The 15,069-nt window shown below is 39.8% G+C and overlaps 2 protein-coding genes across 3 annotated transcripts; one reads left to right on the top strand and one right to left on the bottom strand.

Annotated features, from left to right (window-relative positions):
• The first annotated feature begins 236 nt into the window (after positions 1-236).
• amn1 (antagonist of mitotic exit network 1 homolog (S. cerevisiae)) lies at positions 237-9,119 on the top strand. Its single transcript, XM_085914701.1, has 4 exons — positions 237-565; positions 3,826-7,217; positions 8,075-8,125; positions 8,199-9,119. Exons 2-4 carry the CDS (start codon positions 3,869-3,871, stop codon positions 8,342-8,344), a joined length of 3,546 nt encoding a protein of 1,181 aa, XP_085770827.1. The 5' UTR covers positions 237-565; positions 3,826-3,868; the 3' UTR covers positions 8,345-9,119.
• Positions 9,120-11,612: 2,493 nt separating this feature from the next.
• On the bottom strand, positions 11,613-13,535 carry etfbkmt (electron transfer flavoprotein subunit beta lysine methyltransferase). 2 transcript variants are annotated; one of them, XM_085914502.1, is made up of 3 exons: positions 12,915-13,535; positions 12,688-12,827; positions 11,613-12,234 (listed from the first exon to the last, which is right to left on the bottom strand). In XM_085914502.1, the coding sequence occupies exons 1-3, from the start codon at positions 13,190-13,192 to the stop codon at positions 11,897-11,899; spliced, it is 756 nt and encodes a 251-aa protein (XP_085770628.1). In that variant the 5' UTR covers positions 13,193-13,535; the 3' UTR covers positions 11,613-11,896. The 2 variants fall into 2 exon arrangements, with proteins under 2 accessions (XP_085770628.1, XP_085770629.1); XM_085914503.1 differs by having other exon boundaries at positions 11,614-12,234; positions 12,697-12,827; positions 12,915-13,519.
• Between the last annotated feature and the right edge of the window lie 1,534 nt (positions 13,536-15,069).

Here is a 15,069-nt window from a genome sequence, read left to right as displayed (position 1 = left end):
GGTCAAATATAAAAAAAGAAAGATATTATTAAAAGTGAAGACAATTTGCAATTCTAGTAACGACACACGAATTTGTCATTCGCGGGCCACATAAAATGATGTGGCGGGCCATATCTGCCCCCGGGCCTTGTGTTTGACACCCGTGCTATATAAGGTCTGTTCAATAGGCAATATTTGAAAGTGAATAATGTGTTATTCTAGAGAATGGAGAATGGAAAATGTGGGAAAGAACTCTAATAATGATCCATATTATACTCAATATATTTGTTTTAATCAATCCCATCAAATCTAAATCTTAACAGTTGCAGTATCATTCCAGTATTGACTCCCATTTGGGCGGGGTTGTATCGACATTTGTATCAATCCGCCCACCAGCTCAAAATACGAATATGAAACAAAACTGCAGAAGCGGAAGGAAAGGAGGAACAATCTTGCGTGCAACCAGTGAAGACGAAGCTCCTGCAGCTGTAGATGCTGATGGCAATACTTTTTCAAGCTTCCTGGATGTATTTTTGCTTCAAAAGCAACGATCATTATTTGTGTAAGCTTTTGATCTGTGGAAACGGTAAGCTTATGTTACTTGATTCTCCCTCACCCTTTTCCCAAACACATGTGGTCGAAATGTTTGTCGCAATTCCGCTCGATTTTGCGTATGGAAGGATTTGCAACTTTGGAACCCTGTAGACAAGGTTTTTTTTTTTTTTTTTTTTTTTTTCCATAGAATGAGAGACGACATGTGATTGTTAAGCGGTTTTTATTTTTTTTCCAATCACTGCTGAATCGGAAACACCTCAGTATGATTTGTCATCTAGTAATTCATCCAATTGAACTTGTATGTTGGTTGTTGGAGACAGGGGCGCCATCTCCTATTATACGAATGAATATGAACGTGCATCAACTTGCATCAAGTGCTCCAACAAACAAGAAATACGTATTGTGCATTTAACATTACACAGCTTGCGACTCATCAGGTAAAGGTGATCGATAGTGTGTTGGTAACAGAAGCCCTCTTCATGCGTGTTTTCGCCGCGAGTTGAACATGCTGTTCTTTCCTTTTTTCTTTTTTTCTCCTTTACTTCTTCTTGCCTTTTTCTTTTTTTCCGTCTCTCTTTTTAAAAATTTTTTGATCGCTCTCTTAGATATTTATCTTTCTTGTCAATTTAGCTCTTGTCTTAAAAAAAAAAAAAAAATTCTATGGGATTACAATGAACCCTCGTTTTTCCCGGGGGTTGCGTTCAAAAAAGAACCCGTGATTGGCGAAAGCCGCGAAGTAGTAACCGTTATTTGTTTTACAATTATTATACAATAAAATGTTTCTCTGCTCTTGCGTGCTGGCCAGGCTGACTCGCCCTCGCGCTGGGCCAGGCTGACTGAGTTATCCGCACAATACTTTGTTTTGTTTCTGTGTTATTGTTTTTTTTATTCACCTTCTATGGATACTTTCGTACTGTTGCGTGTTGAGCGGGATGTCCGATGTTGAGCCAGGAAAACAAAGATTTGTGTGTTCATCCAGTTATGTGTGTTGTATTCGTGTTCTGATTGAGCAGTTATGTTTACATAAAATAATAAAAAAATTGTACATATATGAGCATCAAAACGTACATGAGATTGTCTCACCTATTAGAACATATACACATGCAGCAGCACTCTCTCTTCAGTACTGAATATGATGTACCGTAATTTTCGGACTATAAGTCGCGGTTTTTGTCATAGTTTGGGTGGGGGGGGGGGCGATTTATACTCAGGAGCGACTTATATGTGATTTTTTTCACACATTTTCAAAATTCAAAATCCGCGATGTAGTGAAACCGCGATAAACGAACCGCGATGTAGCAAGGGATTACTGTCATTTGAACTGCAAGTGACGTCACCCGTGCCGCGCGGAGGTTGTTTAGATAAAGGGAAAAAGATTTGATCACGGGATGACGAAGATGACAAAGGGCCCCACGTACTACCGGCATCATTAGCGGCTTTGTTTGTAAGTGACACGGAGGACGAAGAGTTTGAAGGATTTAATGATTTGGAGTGACACAGAAGGTTTGAAAAACTATTATGGCTTTTACGCACGTCCGGTCCTTCTCGACGGGAGCTCTCTTCCACCTTCATGGATGGAAGTTGGGGGCCGGCGCTCGGCCGGGTGGCTGTCCGGGGACGGTGGATGGGGCTCGGACGTGGCTTTTACGCACACCCGATCCTATTTATGAAGCTCTCTTCCACCTCCGTGGCTGGAAGTTCAGTAGTTGTTGGCTCGTTGAACTCTTGTTTTGTTAAATAAAGAGCCGTTTACCAAACCCACGTCTTTCCTGGTACTTTGTTAACGCTACAATATAGTTATATACTAGATCTCTGCAGCGCACGCGCGGCGTTGTTGACATAAAGAACGAGGAATTTAATCGATGGATTTAATGATTTGGAGTGACACAGATGGTTTGATAATATTGTTGTAACATGATAGTTATTTGAAATATACTTTATATATCGTTATACGGGTCTGTGGAATAATTAGTGTGAAGGCGAAGGCCTTCACACTATTGTTATTCTACTTTATTTTTCTTCTTCTTATTATTATCCTACTTTATTCCTCCCACTTTTTTGACACCTAACTACTCCCACATGCTTTTACCGATTCACTCCATTCCAACTTTCACACGTTCCAAAAATTCACGGCATGACTGCTAGTATTTCATTTGTTCATAACATTTACCGTTTTTGCATAATTAGCAAATTTGTGCCTTAAAATCCCCCATTCATTCTTAATGGCGCATTAGACAAGAGTGACGTTCAGGAGTGAGTTCAAATTTTGACATCTGACAACTTTTTTCATGATTTCTTTCCTTAACTCGTTTATTTAACTCTTTTATTTTTTATTTATTTATTTTCCATTCATTCATTTAGTTATTCATTTAATTTTAAGTTAAAAACATCATTTTACCGTTTTAACGGCATTTACCGTTTTTATTTCTTGTTTAATATCATCATTCCACCGCAGTAACACTAAGCCGCTGTTTAGCTCAGTAAGAAGACAATGATCCTAAGAACACGAGCCACGTCCGCGAGCGAGTTCGAGTCCCGGTTGGCCATAACTTTTTTATTCATTAATTTTTCATTCATTCAATTTTAACACATTTTAATAATTATTTTCATCATTCATTTAGTTTTTCATTTAATTTTAAGTTAAAAACATCATTTTACCGTTTTAACGGCATGTACCATTTTTATTTCTCGTTTAATAGCATCAGTCCACCAGAATAGCATTAAATCGGTGTTTAGCTCAGTAAGAAGACAATGGCGCTCTGAACACGAGCTACTTCCACGAGGGCGTTCGAATCCCGCTTGGCCATAATTTTTTTATTCATTAATTTTTCATTCATTCAATTTTAACACATTTTAATAATTATTTTCATCATCATCATTAATTTAACATTTTTATTTTATTTAATCATCAATTTACCAATTTTATGTCATTTAATCATCATTTCGAGTCCCACAATAGTGTGAAGTGCCTTCGCCTTCACACGCAATTTCTCCAGAAATTGCCAATTCTAGTTAGAAATGCAATTTACAACGGGTACTTTTTTTCCTACCTGGCGCTTGTCCTCAGTGCATGCCCCGCGCTATCGGTGCTCATTGCCGTTGTCCCGACTTTTTCTGCACGCCACTGCATTTTTTTCTTTGAGCATGGCTGTGTCATGTCTCAGCGCTCACCCTGCTGGTTGGCTCATGACGTGAACAAAACATAACATTACTCAGGTTACCCTACCCAACCCTACAATATACATATTCTCAACTTGCTCAACATCTTTATATTGTGAATTCTTGTTGCAGGGCATTTTTCTCCTGGATTCAACCCTAGGATAATCACAGGACAATGTATCTGACATGGCAATGTGGACCGTACCAAGGACCTGTCTCATCGTCACAATGTCAAGTCCAACTTGCCCCTCACGCAGTAAATCCTGGAGTAAATCCACAACAGAATGTCTTTTCTTCTCATGGCGGCGGTCAATCTAACGGGCACACTGATGGCTCTCGTCAAACAGCTCATTGTTCGCATTTTGTCCACCAGAAGCAAACTGTCAATCCGTGGAACCCACCTTATAATGTGCAAGGTGGACAGCCATCTCATCTAAATGGACATCAAAATTCTGTCAATCATTCCCGTTCATCAGTTCAGTATGGGACTAACCAAATGCCAACAGTGCATTTTTATCAAGATGGGACGGGACAGCTTCTCTGGCATTACTATCCAAAATCAACCAGACAGGAGAGTAACAACATTGTACCTCCTCTTCAAAATACCATGAATAATGAGAGATTAAATCAAGTCTTTAACCAAGTCTTCACCCAATCTCAATTAGTCACTTGTACAACAACCCCACTTCAAGTCAGAGACAACGTTTCAAGGACTGCACATAACATTCCAGTTGCTTCAGTCAACAAAACCCAAAATGCACCATTTGTTTCTGCCCAGAATAGAAATTTTTCCAGCAATCCCAACCAATCCATCGTAAACACCGTATCTACCTGTCAGAATTTGCAAGTTTCCAGTTTGAATCAGCCGACAGAGCCATTTTCATCCACTGTCATGGCTGGTAGTAAAATAATACTCCTCCCAGCAGCAGATCTAAATTTTACAGCTATCCAAGGATCCATTTGTCAGCAAACTACAACACCACGAAATGAAGGGCAGGTTACAAAAGACGGAACGACACGGTGTTATAAAAAAAATCCACTCCTGTTGCAGTTGCTAAAGGGCGCGGGATCAGAGAGTGATAGCGCACAGTCATTACCGACTAACAGACGGAATGACACTTCCATTCCTTCGAAAGTCATCGCTGTTGTGCAGCCATTGTCTCCAGCGTGCAATACAAGTAATTCTGCAGTCAACTGTTCCTTAACACGCAATGTTAATTTACCCACAGCAGACACACAGAACAAGATTACAAAAGAGGATGGTAGGGGTCCCTTGGAAAGTGAAATTCAGCCACAGTTCAACAAATGTCTGAGTAAGCGTACATCAGCTACCAGGTACACTGATGACACACAAAGTAAAGGGAAGAGTATGCATCCTACAGCGACCAAACATGCAGAGAACATGCTACGTAAAGACCATTGTGTTGGAGCATGTGCTTCACAGACAGTAAGACTTGAAATTCCAGAAAAAGACTCTGGGGCGAATGACAAGAAGATGTCACTCGATCAGAAGGCTTGTACCGTTGAACTGTCCTCTCTCCCAACAATTGAGTGGACTCATTCAGAATTAGTTTCTATTAGTAGCGGAGCTGAGATAGAATGTGGAACTAACGATGATTTACGAAAAGAATTATTAATTCTGTTTTGGGGTGGGAACCTCGACAATTTTTCTTGTAATGTGAAGGCAGGCTCTTTCCCTTCCTTGATGCATCGTGTTGTTCAATTTTGTGCCAAATATGTAAAAGAAGACACTGTTGTGGTGACACAGGTGGCCCCCTCGTTTGTTGATCAACTACAAAACTATCATGTTTTGAAAGATGGCGAGGTTTACACAGAACAGCCCTACACGTCATCATGGTTGAATCAAAACGAACAGCTGGATGATATTGACAAAGAGTTTGGACCCAATCTTTACAGATATATACATTACAACCAGCCAGATCCAGTTGAAAGAGTCGCCAGCATTTCATCACAAAATGTTTGTAACGTTCCCAGACCTGACAGTGACGTAGAAGACAAAGAATGTAATGACCCTCTCCACTTTGAAATCCAGGTTTTGTCACCCGAAAAAGCAAAAGCTATCTTTGAGCAAGGCCATGTTGGAATGTCACAAAACACAGAAATTACGAGTGAACCAGAGGTAGTTGCAAATGATATCACTGTGGTAGATGAGCCACTTGAAGATCTACATGTTACCAGCAGATCAAAAATCGCTGATCCCTTGAAACATTTCTGCTGTGTTGCTAAGTGGAAAGAAATCCTTTTGGGTTCCAAAACACCTTTGAATGATAAGTGCCAATGTAAGGATGAACTGTGCGATTTCACGAAGAAACGAAAAGAAATGAACTGTCCACAGTTTACAATAGAACCCGATCTTCAAGATCTGCAAGAGACATCGGAAGGAGACATGGCATCTAAAAGTCAGGAGAAAATGTCCTTCAGCCTTCCGACAATAAGTTGGCTGGAAATATGCAATGACATCAGCGAGACCTTTGAATTAAATGACGACGAGGAAACAAATGACCAGCACGGGACACCGCCAAAAGAAAGCCAGGCCACAATCATAAGTGACCACAAAGAATGTGTCTCTCATTGTGACCGTCTCAACCGCATTGATAAGAATGAAGAGGATTTTAACAAAACTCAGCCCGAACCTGGAGAGAGTTGTCCTTCAACTGAAGGCGACATTACGGACAGTGAAAAGGATTCTAACAAAGCCCAGCTCAAACCGGCAGAAAGTTGCCTGTCAAGGGAAAGCCACACCAGTGACGGTGATTCCTCGACCGAAAATCCAATTCTGGCCTCGATGTCACCCAACAATGAGCATGTTGAACAAGCTCCAACAGCATCTTCACATGTGACAAAGTCACCTTTGGAAATTGAACAACAGATACAATGCTGTGTAAAGTCTGGAAGTCAGAAAGATAGCAGTATAACTGGGACACATGAAACCGATGAAAGAAAACGGAAGAGACTTAGTAACCCCAACAGTATTTTTCCATACCTGAAGAAGTTGATGCGCAAAAACGTGGATTCGCATGGAGTCGATGTTTCAAAAAATAACGTGAATGAGTCTGATGACGAACCTTTAGTGTCACAGAAGAAAACTGTCAAACTGGTGCTCTTTGGATCTGTACAACAAAAAAAGCATACATCAAATTATCATGTCAGCGGACTACTAAAACCACCAAAAGTAATTTTTGCAACAGTTGAGTCCAAGAAAAAACTCGGTAGAAGTGGCCCAAAGTCATATGGTTCAGCGTCAAAAAATACCATATCTCAAAGTCAAATCAAGCCAGGAGGCAATATGAAACTAAGTACAACTAAAGAAAAGAAAAATTGCACAGATGACAAGGATCTTGCTGCCCGACAAAGTCAATCTGTTAAACAGGACAAAAGAAACGGGACAAAAGAAATAATACAAGTGGACATCAACACCATCCAGGAGAATGTCTTGAAGTTGAACGTTTTGCACAGTACCTTCAACTTTGAAGGTCCGAAAGCGACCACAGAGGATTCTTCAGGTAAGGCCACTGTAATAGTTTCTCAACCTTTGAATGTGATCCTAACACACCATTTAATCTTAAAGGAATCTCACCGCACACCACACGTTAGGAAAAAAAAAAAAAGTATAAATAGTGAAATAATGATCTCGTCTCATTATAATCACAAATTGCTTGTACAGTGTAAAATCTCGACCCCCGTTTGATTGAACACAAGTTAACATACTAGCGGAAAATCTCGACTTCTCTTTTTGAATGGGAACATAGGAAGATGTATTATACCTTCCAACATCGAATGTGTTAGGGTTGAATAGATTAGGTTGATCATATTATGTTGGAATGTAATCAGTAATCATTATCTAAGCTTGTCCTGTCTTAACAAAGTAGTAGAACAAAGTGCTAAGATCCTTTGCACTGATTGACCAACTGTAGAAGACACAATCAAAGTTGTTCTGTCTACTCAACATCGTAAAACAACCCCTGCTATGATGTGATCAGAGGCCAGGGGTTTCACCCCCACCTTGGCCACCACACATGTAAATTGTCACCCCCACCTTGGCCACTCTCACCCCCACCCTTCTTCTCTCAATAAATACTGTCTTGCATGAATGCAACGGCAGACTTTGTTCGGACATTGCTGTATCTACAGTAACGAACAAATTCTCCACTTGCAAGTGTTCAAAGGGCATACTGTCTCCCGTGTGGTTCTTGCAAAAATAAGTTAGTCAGAACATCCCTAACAGAATGGAGAAACATTTCATTTTTCAGCTCGTCACAAATTTCTGTAAATAACCCCCCAACATATTTGCTTTAAGAGTGCGTTGTGGTTGGAAGGAGTCATTGTCCTCTCTATACTGACAAATTTTTGTTTCTTCCAGATAAACCGTCGTCTGAATATACAACGGAAAACCCCCATAAAAAGAGCAGATGTAAGTGAATTAAAAGCATTCTTTTCTAGTGTTTTATTTATTTGTTATTCAATTGGTGTGTTTCAATATGCAGTGGGTGGGTGGAGTCCTTTTCCTGTAAAGAAGTCCTCTTGTCTACACCATGCGGCAGAGTCCAATAGCTCTGGTGTCTTTGCAGAGTATCAGAAGAAATATGTGGAGAGGTCCAAGTCATCTATCTGTTCTTCAGTTGTAAATTGAAGTCCTTTAAAACAATTGTGTTCAGGTCATCATGAGTGTCTCACTCACCACACTACACTGTGCAAAACTGATTGGTCCTAAGTTTTTTGCACACTTGACCTTGAGGCATGCTTCCTAGTTTATATTCGGGAATGTGTATACATTTTTTTTTTTTACACGTCTATTTTGCCATGTTATTACTTTGTTTGCATGATGTTGACAATGTTTTACTCAAAATGTGATGCAGTTTACCATGTGTTCGATCAAAGCTTTGTTTTACTTGAAGTTTGTGGAAATGAGCAGTGCATTGATACTTTTGAAACATGAGGTATTAGTTCCGGATTTTTCAACTTATTTGATTCATTGAATGTTTTTTCCCCCCAAAACATTATGTAAAAGTTCAGTTTATATTTTTATATTCTCAGACGTTTGGTGCTTTATGTAATTTATTTGCAGGGAATGCTTTGGTATGCAATAGAAAAAGACACTTTTTATTTTTTTTTATACACCTTATTTTTTTACATATACATACACACACTGTTACAATTTTTTAATGCAAATTGTATTTTTCTCAGAGTTTCCTAAATCATTATAAATGAGCCACAATTTTCAAGTCTTCCACGACAGTACAAGTTGAATGTTATTGAATAAACCTCCCAATGACAATTGTTTTTCCAGAAAAAAAACCTGAATGTTCTGTTATGAATTATGTACAATACAATTTCAAAACATTATTATTATCTTAAAGAAAAGAAATCCTTTTCTCATTAAATTAGAAGCATAAGCAGGTCAAATTTACCAAAATTATAACTATTCCAATCAAAAACACCATTACATATTATAACTTATATTAAGTTGCACATGCCAGTGTGGGCCGAGTTTGGTGGGTGATAAGTCAGGGGGTGTGGCAAGTTCTCAGGAGAGTTTGATTCCATGGGAGTGGGTGCTGGTTCGGTGAGAGCTGGTTCCGTGGGGGTGGTTGCTGAATATGGGCGATTCGGTGTGTGTGGGGGCTGTTGTTTTCCCATCCCGTCTTTAGGCCTTGGCCGGGTTCTTGGTTGTTTTCCTGCTGCCGCTCTTCCTCTGGCACCTCTTCCGGTTTTATCTCCAAGTGTCCTTCCTGTAAACCATTCTTGCACATACATCCACTTCACCCTCTGTCGCACACCGTCCAGTCATCATCACTTCAATTTTGTCATTTTGTACAGAATTATGTGAACTTTTGGGTATGACATTGTTGGGTCTTCAATATTCACAAAGAATTTCACAGAAGCAGAGAGTTGTCTTCAATGGCTACAAAGCTTTTGCAAAAGGACGGTAATCAAACAACAGCAAATGTTGCTCAAAAACCGTGCCCTTCTACAGGCTGGCCACTTTTTATTGAGTAAATACAATGGGTGAGGTTTACACAAATGTATAGCTTCTCATTTGTTCGCAGCAGTCAGTTTAACACATGAGGCAGAAAACCCAGATGTTATTACTTAAGGCGAGCAGTATAGACCTCTCAATGGTGTCATTATTCAAACCCAGGATGTTCTGAGTTCACAACTCATGGCTCCAGACATATACATCATGTACCATGGAAGAGCAAACCCAGACGTTCTTGCTCAACATTCCATAATGGTTGGAAACTCCCTGGACACAAGGTCAAACTGCCATATAGCAAACATCTTGCATTAAACCCATGGAATCTAATGATAATGTATAACATTTTTCCAAACAGACATCATCAATTTCTTAATGTTCCCTGACTGCAAAGTTGTCAGGTCTAAGTATGATCAGACATTAAATCACATGGTGGAACAAAGAGGAGAAGACAACCAGGATGAGTTTACTCGCGAGGAGAACGATAGAGAAAGGAAGCTCAGTTACAATCTCCATCAGTTCTGAGTTCCTCCTCCACGTGCTCCTCTTTTTAATGTTTTAGTTGTCCTGGTCACCGAGGCGTTGCTACACTAAAGGGAGGGGAGATAGTGGTTGTAGCAACGCTGATTAGCTAAGGAATGTAGTGTGGTGTGATTTAACACTTGTCGACCCTCGACCCCTGCACTGGGATTGCAGAGTCTGTTCTCTTCCCTCAACCAGTTGTCTTCTCCATGGGTGGCCGACTCCTCCTCGACTGTGATCAGATAACTTGAAGCACGTTGAATGCCGCTTACCTGTGGAACAATGCAACTAAACCTTTACTAAGTTTATCTCCTTGGTAAACTAACCCAACAGACAATAATAATGAGTAACTAGTCCTACCTAAACATTTCAACACATATTAAGTAAATGTGAGGTAACTGGTATACAGTTCCTTAAACAAACATTGAGTAAATATGGGATAACTTATATGCGACTACTTCAAACTGTATATAACATTTAACAAAGAAAACCAGTTCCGATCTACAACAATCTATCAATCAAAGCTACAGTTAATTAAAAGGAATAAAGTCCCTTTGCGCCTATACAAAGAAGCTCTGCTCCTTGTTCGTGAAGGCCTCTTACAGAAACAATACACAAAGATAAGATAAGGACAGGAAGGCTACATAAAACTGACGGGGATCAAAAGACATTCCTTGAGCTCAATTGAAAGAACTTAGTTAACATAAAAGTGTCAACTCGTAAAAGATGAGGCCTCCAGGTCTGGCAGGCCAAGGCTTCCTCGAGATTATTCCAACAAAAGTTCTTACCACTTGTTTGTTCTTTTGACACTAGAGTGTGATCAAATTGGCCATGTTGTAATCCCAAATTTAGACAGCAGAGGATGCCAAATCTTGATATGAGATCTATCCAAATTTGCACGTAGTTACAATTTGGTTGCATAGCCAACCCACTAAGTGAGAGATCATGGAAAAATTCATTATGTAGCCCATCCAAGCGATCACTAGCCTATAGCCTATAAAAAGACCATGCTGAAGGAGGGAAGTGCTCTTCCCCTACATGTGCCCAGAGAGCGAGTACGTCTCGACTGAAAGGCAGGATTTTTCCTCATTGTTTTATTTTTAAGCAAGGATTGATTTTGTTTTTTGTATTGGTCTTAGTTCAATATAGATTCGAAGGTAGGTGAAGCAGCTGTGGTTTAGTGAGAGGAAGCCGAGTCGAGCATTCCACTTTCCCTTTACTGCCGCCTAAGTTAGGCTTCACTTGGAAAAAGACGATTTGATCACTCAGTTTATACCACCTAAAAAGGATTTTTACCCAAACTTCTTTCCTTCTTTCCCTTTCCTATGCTTTTAAGAGTAGCTGTGAGATTTTGGAATATATTTCATATTGTGAAAAACAGTGAGTGCAATGACAAGTGTGAGAGGGACAATTTTTATATAGGAACCTTTATTTGAAATGAGCTTCATAATTATTGCATCCATTGAACTTAACAGTTTTTGGACAGTTTTAGCTGGATTTGCTTTGGAGGACAACAGAAAAGCCTCCCAGAGCTGCTGTTTGGATGTGAACTGCCTCCAATAGGGAGTTATCAATAGGGTTGAGTTCTTAATGAGTAACTTAATGTTTCTGTTTGTAATTGTCTACACGTAAGATATTTACAAGCTATATCTTTTAATACAACTTTATTTTCATGTCAGTTCCTAATCAATAGCACCAAACACTGCTGCAGGTAAGACCGTAGTTTTCTTCTCGAACAGTCTCGGGCAGCTCGAACTCAGCCAACTTCTGCAGGTGTTTTTGAAAGCCATGCTCCTCAAACTGGGCTCTGCCAGGATCTCCAATTAGAACTTGGCTGTTGTGAGTTTTGACACAGTTTTCCAACCAAGTGTGAAGGTTGCAGCAGAGGGCCTCATCATAGAACATGTCCCCAAGGAGGATCAGGTCAAAGCTGCCAGGATCTGAACCAATTAGGTTATCTGTCACACACACCGGGGCCTCCAGACCGTTGAGCTCAAAGTTCATGCAGGTTGCAAGTGTGGCGACTGTGATAGAAACACAAAATGACTTTAATATGCACAAGCTGATTTGATCTAAAATCTATAGCCCAACCCTGATAGTACATGCACAATGTTTCAGCAACATTTTTTTTTTTTACATTACAGTAATGAACAATTGAAAACACTAGGAGTTGACTAGATGTAGTTTTTGCATGGAAAGAAAATACAGGAGTCAGTGCACGTCTTCACAGCTATCACAATATGTGATGCAGACTGCCTCCTGATCAAACATGCTTTTGTCTAAATAAATAGCCTTGATTTTTTTACATGACATAAAATATGGTTACACAATTCGTCTCACGGTGTAGCCAAACAATTTGATTATGAAAAAAATAATTAGTGGTTAATTTGGTAATCAAGTAATTGATGCCTCATTCCACATTTACTTGACTCACTTTATACACAGAATAATTGTGACTGAAAAAGAATGTTACTGACAGTTCTCACCCGAGTCAATGTCATTAGCAACCACTCGATTGGCACCACACAGTTTTGCAGCGATGGTCGAAGCACCACAGCCACTTCCCAGATCCAAGACGGATTTTCCTAAACATACTCCAGGATTATCCAGGAGGTACCTGCAGTTAGGAAGTTTCAGCAATGTGTATACAGTAATAGTATTAAAAACAAACAGACATACAAAACGTATTAATTGAAATACTTGCCTTGCAAGTGCTTGACCTCCTGGCCAGTATATGGCCCAGTACGGGTCATCAAAAGGCCAAAGTTCAGGTCTTTCAAACCAAAACCTACAGTTTGGGGTGAAAAGTCTGAGCTTGATCTCGGGTGTCAGGTTTTGATCTTCAACAATCTCCGTGTTCTCTGAAATGAACCTCTTAATAGATGCATCACCCAGACATTTGGTAGAGAAATACCTGGATCTCACTGTAAATTTAATAGATTCTAAATAAGACAGCCTGAGCACGCTTAAAACTTTTAACATTACGCCTCACTATCTCGAGGCTATTCATAACAGCTCCAGGTCGTTTAAATGGCTACAATACGACGACTAAATTACACAGATAAAACAGTGACATTTGAAGATCTTCAAACTGCACTTGACAACAAATGTGTGTTCTCCCGTCGTGTGGAAACGGGGAAAGACTAAAGTTCCGTTTGACTGTGTGAGTAGACTGCAAAATCGAAGTGTCGAATTAAACTAGTAGTCTGTAGGATTACTTAATGACAGTGAGTCTTTGACACTCTTTGAACATATTCAAAATTACTGTCCAGTAAAATATAATCCCTGATCATACATAATGTAAACAAATTATAATGGTTTCTCTAAATACCAGCAGAGGGCAGTATAGGTCAACTTAATCACCAGTTATTATAAACACATTAGGGGCTGACAGAATTTTGTATACTTTAAAGATGTCATTCAAACTCACGCACGCACAGACGCACGCACGCACATACGCACGCACTTACAGACGCACGCATGCACAGACGCACGCATGCACGCACAGAGGCACCCACGCACAGACACACGCACGCACAGACGCACGCACTCACAGACGCACGCACGCACAGACGCACTTAGAGACGCGCGCACATTATTTGTAGTTTATCCAAATATCCAAATGATGAGAATCATGGTTTCCATGACAGGCATTTCGACGTTCACACTTAAGTCAATCCACTTTTATTTTGTCGTGATTCAATTGATCTTTTGAAAAAGGTTTATGCTGTGATGAAAATGGACAAACGCTCCTGTATTATGCATGACTGAAGATGAATGTCACACTAAATAATAGGACGCAATCAGCATGTTATTGTACATGAAACCTCTACTTACTAACGAACTTAATTTGTTACTCTTGTTCATTGCAGCTTTTGTTGATGAAAAGTGGTGTATTTAACTGAGATACATAAAGGTATAGATATATTGTGACGACATGAATGACCTTCACTCGCTTCTGATGATGAAAAAGGTTATTCTTAGTATTTATTATTTGCGTGAATTGCACAGTGTTTTCTAGAGCCTCCAGGCAAGAGAAAGGCAGAATGGATTGAATGGTTGTTTGTCTATATATGGATGGGTGGATGACACACTGATGACGATGGTGATGCTGATGTGATGATAACCAAAGAATTTATATAGAAATGTTCCACTGCTTTGGTTTGTAATATAAGAGACAAAATGACACTCTTTTTTTGGGAATTTGAGGCTAAACGTGGTATGGTGAAATATTAATAATCCAGCAGAGGACCTTCTTTGCCAGCAATATGGTGAATCTTGGTGATTATGCTTTCAAAAGGCCATTCATACAATTTTTGATTTTGTATCGACAATAATAGATTCAGACACTCACTCACTCACTCACTCACTCACTCACTCACTCACTCACTCACTCACTCACTCACTCACTCACTCACTCACTCACTCACTCACTCACTCACTCACTCACTCACACACACACACACACACACACACACACACACACACACACACACACACACACACACACACACACACACACACACACACACACACACACACACACAAAGGCTCCTTGTTTATCCCATTACAGAGTTCCTGAGGTGAGTACTGATAGAAAGCTGCTAAAAAAATCTGATTTGTCTTGATAAGCCAATAAATGTTCCTTCATCAGTTTAGTGTTCAAATCCATTTGTGTCGCACTCTCCTCAAGAGGAGAATGAAAATGACAAAGTGCAAACAGAGCCTGGAAAGACACTCATTGATCCCAGGGATGTGAGAAATGAGCTCCTGCACCAAACGACATTGGCTGAATGTTAAAGGACTAATCAAATTCAAAGTTGCTGCTTGAAAGGTTCGGGATATAGTAATCATTTATA

The sequence above is a fragment of the Syngnathus leptorhynchus genome, chromosome 6, assembly GCF_054491065.1.
Source record: "Syngnathus leptorhynchus isolate UIUO chromosome 6, UIUO_Slep, whole genome shotgun sequence".
Lineage (NCBI taxonomy): Eukaryota > Metazoa > Chordata > Actinopteri > Syngnathiformes > Syngnathidae > Syngnathus > Syngnathus leptorhynchus.
The sequence above is the reverse complement of the archived record's forward strand: the minus strand, read 5'-3'. Positions and strand labels throughout refer to the sequence as shown.